This window comes from Gadus macrocephalus, chromosome 12, assembly GCF_031168955.1.
Source record: "Gadus macrocephalus chromosome 12, ASM3116895v1".
NCBI lineage: Eukaryota > Metazoa > Chordata > Actinopteri > Gadiformes > Gadidae > Gadus > Gadus macrocephalus.
The window spans coordinates 17,168,791-17,183,391 of record NC_082393.1 but is presented as its reverse complement, the minus strand read 5'-3'; the positions used below and the strand labels follow the sequence as shown (position 1 = coordinate 17,183,391).

The following is a 14,601-nucleotide window of genomic DNA, read 5'->3' as shown; positions in this document are numbered from 1 at the left end:
ATGTTGGAAAAAATTCCATAGGGGCTGCATGAATGAATACTGTAGTAGGCTATGCCATGCGGTAAAATAATAATAATCACAGCAATAAACTCAAACAAATATCCCAGCCTTCCAAAAAATAATCTTGTTTAGGATAAATGATAACGTTGGTTCAATTATTTGGGAAAGAACAGCTGATACAGCGGTAATAAGTTGTAGTTTTGAATCAATGCATCTGCAAACACAGTACAGCAAACACAAATTTTCTTGACTTAGAAATCGTCTACCAGCCCATAACTTTTAGGATTGATTGATTGATTGTATTTGTACATTGTAGCACATTGTTTTACCGCGAGTGAGTGTTAAAAAGAATAAATGAATGCAGGCGCGAATGTGTGTATGTGTAAAGAATGAATGAATGCGCGCGCGTGTGTGCGCATCCATCTGTTTAAACACATGCAAACTAAACAAGTCGATAATGATAATGTATACAATACTGGTAAGAAACTAGGTTTGTTAATGCATTGCCGCATATCATTAAATACACCCAGAGTTGCGGCCAAAGGACCGCAAATCATAGGTTTGTTAAGTTTTCTTTGCAGAAATTTACATGACGAATTGGTATTTCGGAAGTTGTAGAAGAAAACGCTATTCCATCTGTGAATCAAGCCATATTATTTGGCCATACACTGAGCCATTTGAAGTTTGAAATTCATGTAGTCATGCATATGTCTCAACGGAGACTGCAAACTGTCAAAATATCAACTCGTCAGGTTCAAATGCGCTTATGGCTCTTAAAGGGGATGGGAGATGGCACTCTCATTGGTTTATTGCAAGTTATGCCCAAATCACACCTACGGGTAATTAGCCTACCTCAGGGCAACCCTTTTTAGATATGCATCAGGCGTAAGAGTCATTTATCCGCCGGTATAAAAGCAACATCGCCATAGAACCACCCACAAAGCTACTTGCGTTTGGCGCTTTTCACTTGCATTTCAGACCTTTAAAATAGGGCCCTAGGAAGCAAAAATGGGGGGAAATTTGAGGTCAAACTGAATTCTTCATCACGGATATAATTGTGTCTGTCGCCGTCCGTCTTAAATAACCCAAATATATACTATGTCTCTTAAACTAATCATTTGATTTTACGGAAGGCTATTACATGCAACTAACGAGGCAATAAAATAGAGTGTTGTTGTGTCATATACACAAGAGGCGTCATGAGTTAAAGTCACACCTTCTAGCAGAGAGCCCGGTTGTAATGGAAATGCAAATCACAGCCACACTGGGCTGCAGTGCTAAGTCGGACCGTGCCGAGCCGGGCCAGTATAGTATAGTGCAGGGGTCTGCAACTAAGTTTGGCCTCAGGATTTTTTTTTTCCAGCCAGTAGATGGCGGGCCAGAACATTATCAAAGGCTAGTTCAAGGAATTGATGAATGAAAGTGCATCTGGAAGTGCGACGCAGTTCAGCTGGCTTAGTCATATGCCTACCAAGCACTAGATTAACCTGAAAAGACGTACATATAAACAAGTGTATGCCCTAATCACGTTAATGTCATGCCTGATCACGTTGGGTAGAGGTGTTGCTGCACTGTCTCCACAGAGACAATGCAGCAATATCATCATGAGCAGTTCTAACTGGAGAGAAAGTGAAATCCGCAAGCTGCTGATCATGTGAGAGAAGGGGATTCAGTCGTAATAAACAAAGACGTTGAAAGATGGCGTGATCTAGGACAGAGACGCAGAGGAACTGTCCTTACGAGGCTTTTGTCGGGATAAAAAACCCTAACCCTAACCCAAATGTGGTCAGAAAATAAAGAACATGTTGGCGTTTTTGCACTTGTAAATAGTTAATAGCATTTGTAGCCTACACTCAGACGTGAATTCATTCTTGCAAAAAAAAAAAACATTCAGGAATATGCAAATTACTATAAAGAGGTCTAGACTCCATGTGCAGCCTCGCCCAAGTTTCCTCGGTTTTACACAGGAAACTTGAGATAAGACGGTGAAATCGCCGGGCGTGCCAAGCCTCGACCGAACTGGATTGGCAGTGTAGAAAGGCCTTATGCTGGAGAGAGGGCAGTAGTGCGCACCTAAAAAAGCAGCCAACCACTCTTAAAACAGTATCACTGCACGTAAAAATGCGTAATGTCGGGTCACCATTGTTGTTGCATATAGGCCTATAGAGGGGGGTTCCATTTAATTTAAAATTGCATAGTTTCAAAAAACTCCCTCTCAGCCCCTCGCAGCTTACGCGTGACCGTGACGAGTGTGTCTCTAACCTTCCGGGAGTTCAGACCCTCCAGGATTTCACGATGTTGCGATTTGCAACTTCAACCAATCACCGCGAGTTCAGGGTGGTGTCGCAATTTTAACCAACCACCGCAACTTTCCCGCAAATTTGACTAATCAGTTGGCGTCGTCTAGAACTGATGTCGACAAATTACCTTCCGCCTTACTTCCATGTCTACTATGTTCAAGCGATTCAAGCATTCATGCAGCATGTGCGCGTCCAACGTTTCACACTTGCCAACCAAAATAACTGCAAAAGATCGCGAAAAGCAGTATCTTGGTATTCTACATGAAAGCGGGGGGATATTATTTTGCACTGCATGCAACATTGTGGTGGAACATAAACATAAATCTTACATTGATAAGCATTTTTTTTTTTTTTAAACATAACTGCAGAACTGCAGGCAGGACGTCAGACGACGAGGCGGAAGATCACTATGACACAGGCTGTTGCATCCAAGTCAATTGCCAGTGCGGAGAGAATCAAGAATAAATTATTCACAGGATAATTTCTCAGTGTTTTTGTTCTTTTAATTAATGTTTTTTTCAGTAATAACTTAATATTTAACAAATTACTGGGGGAAAATTGCAGTAATAACTTAATATTTAACATCAGGAAAATCTTTTGCAACTTTTATCGCAACTTTCACTTCCTGTCGCACTGTAATCGCTAGGAATGGGAATCGAGTCAACCGATTCCTTGGAATCATTAGCAAGCCTGCTTAACGATTCCGCTTATCGGTTCCGGTCCCGGCAAATGCGTCATGACGTCACACACACGCTGCTTTGTTTTGGTTCAGAACACAGCAAACATGGCGCCGCCGAGGAAGAAGCGCATTGTGCGTTCACACCAAACGCGACGGGGCGACAAGATCCCATACAAAGTGAACGTAGAGACGTGTATCGGGCGAATTTCCTGCTAGAGAAAACCGGCGACAAGTTTTGATTTGTCGCGCCACACTTTCGCCGCGCACAGGCGAGCGCGTTCACGAGGATTTGTGCCGCGACAAATTCGCTCGAGTTGAAATATTTCAACTTTCACGCGAATATCACGTGATGACAGCCAATCAACGTTCAACAGCGTGACAACTGAGTGACATGTGTAACGTAACAGCCAATCAGCGTTCAACCATCAAACTCAGTGCAGTGCAGTCCGGGGTGAACTGCAGCATGGAGGAGAAAGTGATTGTTGCCGTTTGCGACTCCCGGAGCTCTATATATAATAGTATATAATGCAATATAATTGTATAGATAATATCACGGCCAAAAGCTCTGTGCGCGTCCGGATGGTGCGGGGAGCTCTCGTAGGAATTGGGCTTCTCGGGGTTTGTTTACCGGCGTTGCTATGGTTTCCGGTCTTGTGTGTTCCAACGGTTTACTAGGTAGGCCCGTCTAATAAATCTCTGTCTAATCAATACTTCATTTTGTTTATGTCAGTTGAATTTTGTTACAAGTTGAATGCAAATGAAAGGCACAAGCTCTTACTTGACTGTTTTCAGTCTGTGTTTTTAGTTTTATGGCACATAATGATGACATTTGGGCTTAAAAAGCCAAACATATATTTTTTTGTCTAGACCAATTGATTTGAAAATGTACAATTTTCTAATACTAGACGCACTTCTGATCAGATATTAAAGAGATTTAATACAAACAAACACATTTGTACTTATTTTCTCACCCAATGAGAATCGATAAGAGAATCGATAAGGAATCTAGTAATCGCAACAAAAACGTAAAAAACACTGCAACCTTCATCGCAACTTTTGGGAAAAGCTGCAACAATGGAAAGGCCACAACAATCTCAAAAAAGGCCCGCGAAATCCTAGAGGGACTGAGTAGTAGCAGGATTTGATACAATTAAATTCATAAGGGTTGTGAAAGAAAAAAAAGTTCACTGTGTCCGGCCCTTTACATTTAAGCTAACAGATATAGATATCTGATATTCAAAAAATATATATAAAAAAAATTATATAACTTCAGAATAATCTGGCGAGCCAGTAATGGCCTGCGGGCCGCCAGTTGCCGACCAATGGTATAGTGGATAAAGGCCATAGTACCACTACATATGGCTGGACATCTAGCAAGCTAGATGCACTAGACTTTGTCACTCTAACTGGGTCTTCATTCATTCAGACAGCTGGTGTCGGGAGAAGCCAAACGTACGCTTCTGCCCCTTCTCCTCTGCACCCTTGACCACCTCACTGGAAGGGTTTCATTCAGTATTTTGTTTGGGTTATTTGGTTTGAAATGTTCTGTAATGGTCGGTGGGCGTGAAACACAGACTTTGCCAAAAATGTTTGTTCTCTCCTTTGCTTTCACTATTGCTCTTTTCCACAATAAATAAACACAAGCAGATGAGAGGGTATTGCTACAAGAGACAGATATACAGACAGAAATATAGATGGATGTATAGATAGACTTCAAAGTACATAAGAGATTGAAAATGTGTTCTGACTTTTTATTGCACCCACACATAAAAAGCCTAACAGTACTATACCTATGCATTCCACCTCATTAAACCAGTGTTCTAAATGTATTCTCTGAGCCAGGGCAGCACTGCCATTTGTGTCGTTGAGAGCTGGATTTTACAAAGTTTTGGGCACTTTTCCCCTACTTTCAGATTATAATATAGTACTTTTACTTAGGGAAAGTTTTGCAAACTATGCATGTTCCATTATTATCATCCTTGAATATGGGAAAATGTTTGGCTATTTTTTAGCGATTCAGGGCCAAGAGATTTATAATGTGCGAAGCATCGAGAGAATGGGACAGTAGAGTCTGATGCAATATTGCAAGATAAATACACACTGACACAAAAGAAGCAATATGAATAGAGAAGAAAGAAAGGAAGAGATATGGGCCCATGTGTATGTGTCTGAGTATATGTGTGTGTATTTGTGTGTCTGTATGCGTTTGTGTGTATGTGAGCGTGCATGTGGTGTATGTGTATATGTCCGTATGAGTGCGTTTGTTTGTTTTTTATGTGAATGTGTGTATGAAGGTGTCTGTGTGTTTATTAGGGATGGGCAAAATGATTCTTTTCCGGGAACTAGTTCTTTCAGTTCAGTTCACTATAACGATTCGTTTATTTGATTCGGTCGTTTTGATTCGTTCGTTACGTCAGATTACATCTTAAAAAAAAAAAAAAAAAAAAAAACTTTTTTTTATAATTTTTTAATTGGTCATGGGTCCGGATATGACCGCAGTCCGCCGTTCGGAGATGCCTGCTATCGAAGGTCCCACCAATATTTATACCACTTGCTTACTCTCTATATTTCATTCATGGTTTTACATTTATAATTTTATTTTACTTTACATTTAATTCTTCATTGTTCAGGCATTACAGAACTTGCATGGTCATAAATAAAAAATACGAACTGCAGTTTAATTTCTTTGTTTGTTCTTAAATTGATGTAGAATGGAGCAAAGACTCCTGGGATTGGGAAATGCGTTTATCCAATAAACAGATGGAGGGTTAGGCAGACAGAAAGCGCGCATATTCGACGGTACCGCCTTGTCATTGGTTTACCCAGGTGCCATTCCAACACCATTGCTACCTCTCATTGGCTGAATCTTTGAGCACGTTGTAGACTCAATCAATATAAGTCGCGGGGAGACGGAGCTCTGTTCGTTTGTATATTTTATTTTCGTGACCATATGTTTGGTTTATGTTAAAAAAAAAAGAATCAAAGAACCAGTTCTTCTTGTTTTGGGGAACCAGTTCTTGTCGTTCACGTTCGGGATTCGTTCGTTGTAACGAATCAGTCGCGACCGACACATCCCTAGTGTTTATGCATAGCTATATATGTGTGTGTGTGTGTGTGTGTGTGTGTGTGTGTGTGTGTGTCTATGTGTGTGTCTGTGTATGTGTATGCTAGGGGTGTAACGATTCATGCGATGCATCGATGAATCGATTGTCAGTCCTACCGATTCAACTAAATTGATCTGCTAAAATAAATAAATAGAATGAATCGCTTTGGCTTCACCAATAATCGATATAAATGCTTTAAATCGTATGAATCGATTATGATTAATGTTTTAAGACTTAGTTTACACGTTTATTTTGTGAAGTGCAGCTTGGTAATCCGTAACTCTGTCATCAGCTAGTCAGCTTGCAAGGAAGTCCCAGGAGTGTTTTTTTTCTCCCTCACCCTGTACTGGTGCATTTCAAACATGGCAGAGAGCGGCAGCGAGATTGTTAATGCACCAGCAAACTTGAAATCCAAAGTGTGGAAGCATTTTGGCTTCGCAAAGAATAATGGTAAAATTGACAAGGGGTGTCACATTATTGCATGTTTATTTCACGGATATAGAATTTCGGTTCAAAGTTACTGAATCGAATCGTGGTTTACAGAATCTAATCGAATCGTTCCAAAAAAAAAAAAATTGTCCTTGAATCGAATCGCCAAATACTGAATCGTTAATCGAATCGAATCGTCTGAAGCCAAAGATTCACACCCCTAGTGTATGCCATAGAAAGAGATCAAGACAGAGACAAATGGCGGATGATTAGAAAGACGAAGAGGTGAATTACCTGGTCTTCCTCTCCTCCCCCCTCCTCGTCGTACTTCAGGATATTGTCTCGCACGTCGTCCTCTGGGTCGATGAGGAGCTGCTTGGCCTGCCGTTCTTTGTCCCTCCTTTTCATCCACATCACAAACATCAGCACCATCACTGCAGCAGGGAGACAGGGGCAGACTCATTCAAAACACTGTAGAGCAGAGTGCTTGTCAGGGGCTGAATGGACGTTTCTCTGGTCGAACCCGACCGATGGTCATCCTTCTCCTCCTGAGCACTTAAACCGGAAATAAAGTTATTTTTCGATAAGTATGTACTCACAGAGAATCTGCGCATAGATTACCATTGTAAACTAGCAAGGCAAATAGATGCCAGCCCCCTTAAGAAGTTTGCATGTTTTGCTCCAAAAGCTCCAAAAGCTCCAAAAATGTGTTCACAGTGTTAATTTGAATAAATGCTCAGCAAAACGATTTACTCAAAATGGCACATAAACGGCATGCTGTTGATTTGTGACCTGGATCACTCCAATTCACTTGAGGATCTTATCTCCTGGGCCCTGAGGGACGGCCCCCGCACACCGTATGTAAAGGGGGGTCGCTGGGGCCGGCAGTGCGTATCGGCTGTGCCTATGCAGACCAATTGCAGTTTTAGTTTGTGTTATTATTCGCTCTTGCTTTAGTTGTCAAAACATAACGTGATTTTAATCATAATTCTAGTTAAATGTTCTTTATTATGTTTTCCGCGGTGGCGCTCCGACTAGTTAGTTAGCATCAACTGAAATAAGAGGTTGTTGAATGCTGGGTGGTTTTAATAAAGCGTATTAATAATGAAAGCAATGAGCAGCTATGGTTAATCCTTCCTTTTACAGTCCTCTAATTACTAGGTATTTACCCGGTACATACATGGTAAATCATATTGTATTACTGGATAATTACCACTGGTAATAAGAAGGTAAATACAGAGGTAGTTACCCGGTAAATACATGGTAAATCATAGTGTATTACTGGGTAATTACCGGTAATAAGAAGGTAAATACAGAGGAATTATCCGGTAAATTATAGTGTATTACTGTGTAATTACCACTGGTAATAATAAGGTAAATACAGAGGAATTACAGCGGAAGTACCAAGTAAAACCTCCACTATTCCCCATCAATTTAACTAAGTACCGTGTTTAGTAATGCCCCGTTTACACCATCCCGCTAATGGCCGATGAACCACCGATGTGGAAGTCGGGGTGATTCGGGTGACATCGGGCTAAAAATGTATGATCGGGTCAATTTATCGGGGTAGCATTTACACATACCCGATGTTATAATGATAACATAACGATTTATGCCAGGGAAGACACCCGAAGTGCGTTTGGCGTCATTTCGAATGACGCCAAACACGTCAAAGGACGCGATTGGCGTCATTTGGCGTCATTTCGGGAGAAGGCCAAGGGGAGACTGGTTTAGACTGATATTTATTTATACATTTATTTATATTACAATAGCGATTTTATAATAATAGAACGCCGGTTCTAAATGGGCGAAGTACCCCTTTAATTATAAAAGTAGGACATCCATCCATCACCCCCTATTTATACCCAAGTGACAGATTGAGGGTCTTCCTTAACATAATCTGGTCATAATCGTTATTTGTCGTGAGACTATTGGTATAATTCGGCCTGCAATCTGTATGTTTCGGGTTACATTGGCTAAAAAATAAATAGCGTGACTCTATTGGGTGTAATTCGTGAGCATTCGTGTAATAAACGTGCTATTCCGTATGCCTTCCCTAGAGACGTCGGGTGTCTCTCGGGGGTCTTTCGTGTGTTGAGGTTGCCGATATAAAGACGATAAAACACGATAAAGCGCGGAAGATTAACGAATATAGCCGATGTACCCCAGGAAAATTCCCGAACGACTTGCGATGTCTTATGTTATACTCCCGTTCTATTCCCGATTATAGCCGATTAGCCCATAGTAACACCTGGTAACCGATTCTGCCCCGATAGACCCAAAATTAACAAACATGTTCGTTCTTTGCCGATGTTGCCCGATGTTACCCGATCATTGAGCTTTTCTTCCCGTTGTCTAACGATGTTCCCGGGAAGAGTAACGGTGTTTCCCGATGCAACCACGCTATTTGCCGATGTTATAACGATAGCTGCTGATTTAGCCATCGGGCACCATCTGGGCCCACTATCGGGTAGGTATAAACAGGGCATAACTGTTTTAGGTTTGTAATAACTAAGATTTTGTGTACTTCCTAGGAAATTAGGCAACCAATTCTTAGAAAAAACTATTATCCAAGGTTTATGTTGGTAACAGCCCAAGTTTAGTGATGTACTATCTGGAAATTACCATAGTACTTTCCAATAAAATACTATTTCTTAGTTATTATTCAAAGCTACACCCATTTAGAAAGGGTTTATTCGATTTAGCACTATGGAATAACTTACCTGGTAACAACCTCCGCAGGAACAGTTTTCCTCTAGTGTCATGGTACATCTTCTTAAATACTGGGTACGAAGCCGTTTGTTTCCATGGTATTACCAGGTTCTTACCATATAATTTATAATAGATACTTTCCATTGTCCATGCAGTCAACACAAACTTGTACCATGTATGTTCTGCAACGTTACCAAGTAAAACACGACAATTTACCCAGTAAGTAAGCTGAAACTGTACTGTAAAAGGAAGCCTTGTTTGTTTCCATGGTATTACCAGGTTCTTACCATATAATTTGTATTACATTATTCCCATTTACATGCAGTCAACTCAAACTTGTACCATGTACGTTCTGCGACGTTACCAAGTAAAACACGACAATTTACCCAGTAAGTAAGCTGAAACTGTACTGTAAAAGGAAGCCTTGTTTGTTTCCATGGTGTTACCAGGCTCTTACCATATAAGTTGTAAATGGTTATTGCCTCATCCATTCAATCAACACAAACTTGTACCATATATGTTCTGCAACGTCGTTCACCAGTAGTTAAGCACTGTAATTGTTCGCCGGATATTCGGTTTAGCCCATAATGTATTGCACTTATGTTGATGAATCCGATTGGGTGGTAAACCGAAAATCCGGCGAATATCAAACCGGAGGCTAACTTGCACCTGTTGAGGTGGCATGCTCCGGTAGAGCTGCTCTTTAGCATCGCGCTAACCGGGGCTAACAGAGCCTGTCTCTCCCCGTCCTATTAACTGTACTTCTGGGAGAGAGCCCGATTAAATCCGGATATTTTAATAAGTTGGGTGTTATAGGTTTTAAACAACATGTCCGAGTTGTTTGAATGACAGAAGCTCTGCTAGCTCAATGCTAAAGTGCTAACTGGAGCTACCAGCCTGTCCCCTCCCGTCCTATTAACTGTATTTATGGCTATACCTTTTTCTCTTTTTAATATGACCAAACACAATGGCCAGAGGACCAGCATATTTTCTTAACTGATAAACAAAATAATCTTTGAGTTCTACATGTTCTAGAAATGAGCATTAATTGACAGTCCTAATGTTTATTTTCTTGTCTTCTGATTCTTTATTACAGTATGGAAGGGGAGATTTGGAGGTACCTGGTCAGGCCTGGGTCAGCCTACAAATCCCAGATGTGGAGACTGCAGGGATACCTCACAGAGAAGACACTAAAGAGCCATCTCTCATTCATCGAGTGGACTCATTGGTTTGCGAAGGACCACAAAGATGATCCCATTGGCAGATTGCTGCATGGCATTCGCCACTTATTCAAAATGTAGAGGTTGAAGCAGTCTTCATTGTGGTCACTTGCCATAATACTGTCATGTTTTTTATCAAAACACCACCAGTAACATTTAAATTGAGTTGATGTGGACGGCTCTTTTTTTTGTCCGATTTTTTCAGTATTCAGTGCCTGTTTGTGAGATATGCATTGTTTTTAGGATAAGCCTTTGATTTTGTTTAATTTTAATATGCCTTTCATCAACAGTGGTTTGGGGTTTTATAACAACAATTAAAGTGCTTAACTACTGGTGAATGACGTTGCAGAACATATATGGTACAAGTTTGTGTTGATTGCATGGAAAAGGGAATAACCAGTTACAACTTATATGGTAAGAGCCTGGTAATACCATGGAAACAAACAAGGCTTCCTTTTACAGTACAGTTTCAGCTTACTTACTGGATAAATTGTTGTGTTTTACTTGGTAACGTTGCAGAACGTGCATGGTACAAGTTTGTGTTGACTGCATGGAAAAGGGAATAATGTATTACAAATTATATGGTAAGAACCTGGTAATACCATGGAAACAAACAAGGCTTCCTTTTACAGTACAGTTTCAGCTTACTTACTGGGTAAATTGTCGTGTCTTACTTGGTAACGTCGTAGAACGTACATGGTACAAGTTTTACGTTGACTGCATGGACAATGGAATGTATCTATTATAAATTATATGGTAAGAACCTGGTAATACCATGGAAACAAACGGCTATGTACCCAGTATTTAAGAAGATGTGCCATGACACCAGAGGAAAACTGTTCCTGCGGAGGTTGTTACCAGGTAAGTAATTCCATAGTGGTAAATCTAATAAACCCTTTCTAAATGGGTGTAGCTATGAATAATAACTAAGAAAAAGTATTTTATTGGAAAGTACTATGGTAATTTCTAGATAGTACATCATTAAACTTGGGCTGTTACCAACATAAACCTTGGATAATAGGTGTTTCTAAGAATTGGTTGCCTAATTTTCTAGGAAGTACACAATATCGGAGTTATTACCAACCTAAAACAGTTACAACTACACGGTACTTAGTTGAGTTGATGGGTAATAGTGGAGGTTTTACTAAGTACTTCAGCTGTACTTCCTCTTTATTTACCTTCTTATTACCAGTGGTAATTACACAGTAATACACTATAATTTACCGGATAATTCCTCTGTATTTACCTTCTTATTACCATTGGTAATTACCCAGTAATACACTATGATTTACCATGTATTTACCGGGTAACTACCTCTGTATTTACCTTCTTATTACCAGTGGTAATAACCCAGTAATACACTATGATTTGTATGTACCGGGTAAATACCTAGTAATTAGGGGACTGCAAAATGAAGGGTTACCCAGCTGGGTAAACCAAGGCAAAATATTCCTAAAAGCCCGTCCTACTTATGATGGATGGAACTGATTGGCTATGAATAAACATGAACTGAACAGGGAGGTTTTTTCTTTTTCCTTTTCTGTAAATCGGTCACCCCCAATAGCGCATGTGTGATTTTTCTTGTTGGGTGAATAGTGCAAGTCCTTCTGTGCAATTTCATGGAACCTTTCCACAATGTCCAAACCACCTTATTTGTACACTAATACTTTGGAAGCCACATGTCATTGAAGATCTTCCATAACAGCGTCGGACCCAGACCGAAGAGTGGATCAGAAAGCCACTCTTCTTGTCGTAGCATCCTTACGTTGAAGTTGAGATTTTTGTCTTTTTAAAATCAAACTTGCACCGCCTTAACCCGAGAAATGATAAGGATAAATGATCAGTTGATGAAAATGTAATTCTGAAGTAATTCTCCACCGGCTCCGATTTAGAAGGGAAAGATACGCACTATAATCTTTTATTAATACGGTGTTCCCAGAAACCGCAGGGTTCTCAGAAGAACATCCATCCGTGGGAAATCGTCCACACCATCTCTCCACCCCTACAGACCACCATGAAATTGACTGACTTTATTTCCTATCGTCAATTTGCGTCAACCCTGAAGGAAATGGATCTCAGGAGCATTGCTCGAAGCCTTTGAAACTCACGTCTTACTTATTCTGTGGACTTTGAGGGTTTATGCAGGTGTACAAGTTTACACGTGTGTCCGAACGCAGGGCATGCTCACCCAGCATCACGATGATACAGATCAGGATGGCGATGATGGCCCCAGTGCCCAGGCCGGCGGCGATGATGCGCTCCATGTCCACGCAGTCCCCGTGCTGGTCACACTGGCATACCTTGACGCGCAGGTAGGAGGTGTTTGACATGGGCAGGTTGCCCGAGTCTGTGATGATGACGGGTACCGTGTAGATGCCGCTCTCCAGGAAGCCGATGCGCAGGCGCAGCTGAGCTTGTTCACCTGGGGTCCGGAGGATCATTGGAAAAAAGTAATGGAGAATTGTATGCATTATTAACTAATCGCTGTGGGTGTGTCTCTGTGTTTGTATTTGTCAAACCCAATTCAACAAATATGGTTTGGATTGAACTATGTCGAACTAAGACTATATGGTGATTTCTGAAGAAAAAGTGGGTGGTTGCACAGGTGCCCCATTATCACACTAATTATTATGAATTAATTATTAGCACACATGCTAACAGGCTAGCATGCTAATATAATATGTTGATGAACAATATAAGCAATAGGATAGGGTTCCTGGTCTATCTAATCCATACAGCGCCCATACTGACCGTTGAGACGCATGAGCGTCCAGTTGCGGCGGGTGTCCAGGGGCCGATTTGCCAGCTCGAAGGCAAAGGGGCCGGCGTTGGGTATCAGGTCGGGGTCGCTGGCTGTGATGTTGATGCCGTTGGGCTCGGGCCGCTCGCACATCTCCACCTCAGGGGGGAAAACGTGCGGCGCATTGTCGTTGATGTCCAGCAGGTATATCTGCAGGGTGCCTGTGCCACTGGCAGGGGGGTTTCCTGGAAGGAGACGCATCATACAGGGTCAAATACATAAATACATTGTGGCGTGAGGGGGGTGTTGGGTGTGGTGGGCTTAATGACGTTACTCACTACAAATGCTCATGTATGTTGTTCTCTCTCCCCCCCCCCCCCCCCCCCATGACACTGGGTTCGTCCGGTGAACGCCCAGGCTGTCTGCAGGGAGCCAACCAAGCAATATGGTGGTGTGCATTTGTTTATATGTGTGTGTTGCGGAAAGCACATTGGCACTCAGTGTTGGCCGAGTAAAAGACTGTTCGCGAACCTCCAATGTTCTCCTTCCTTAGAGCCCGGCAGAGGCTCTATGGCTAGATAAATCAAAGAAAATACTCATACAATTGCTGGTTGTCATATATCCCTCCAACAGCTACCCTATAAAAAAGTACAAAGACATCATGAAGTAAATGAGGTTTATTATGTTCCACGAGATTACTTAACACTCATTATTGTATTGCTATTAATATTTTACAAAATTCATACAAAGTCCAAAGTAATGCTACGCATGCAGCTCCACTACAAGGCTAACAAATAGGTATTGTTTCGTGAATATCAAAGCATTGCGTTTGTTCGCAGTATTACATCAGATGATTTCTGGTGTGTGGACACAATATTGTGGGCTGGTCATGGAAAGACAACCCGGTCTCACGAAAATACGTGACACTGTCACGTTATTTAATCTATTGAAACGTGATCAGGGACACGTCTTTTCAAAATTTTCGCGTCAAAAAGCACAAATTTCAAACCCATGTATTTCAATTGGAAGTATTTGTTGTGTCACTAAGCACGACTTCCAAACTAAGGTTCTGTCCGGGAGCGTTCTCCCTAATGTCCCTTAAGGAGCTCCGTACAGAACATTTATTGTTATAAATTGTCTGTGATAACTAACAATATGACAGCTTTTGCCCACCCGTTTCTACTTAAACTTGTCTGTGAACAATATGACAGCTTTAGGCCACCCGTTTCTACTTTCACCTTTGATTCTGAGAAATTGTGACAATTCACGGATATATTAAATGCAGGTGCGCTGCTCAGGCAAACCGCGAAGGAAAAAAGGGTAGCTGCTTCATCTGTTCTTTTTAGAATTGTATGTCTTGGGGCCCTATCTTGCATCCGGCGCAAGTGACTTAGTCACTGGCGCATGTGTCGTTGCT

At 41.3% G+C, this 14,601-nt stretch overlaps 1 protein-coding gene across 1 annotated transcript in view; it reads right to left on the bottom strand.

Moving 5' to 3' along the window:
* The window catches only part of LOC132468475 (cadherin-2-like), an 87,945-nt gene that overhangs the window by 6,843 nt on the left and 66,501 nt on the right, over positions 1-14,601 (bottom strand). The window contains exons 12-14 of the mRNA XM_060066197.1: positions 13,196-13,429; positions 12,633-12,866; positions 6,807-6,946 (exon numbers count right to left, since the gene is read on the bottom strand). Coding sequence (XP_059922180.1) covers positions 6,807-6,946; positions 12,633-12,866; positions 13,196-13,429 — 608 coding nt within the window. The remainder of the gene's footprint in view (positions 1-6,806; positions 6,947-12,632; positions 12,867-13,195; positions 13,430-14,601) is intronic.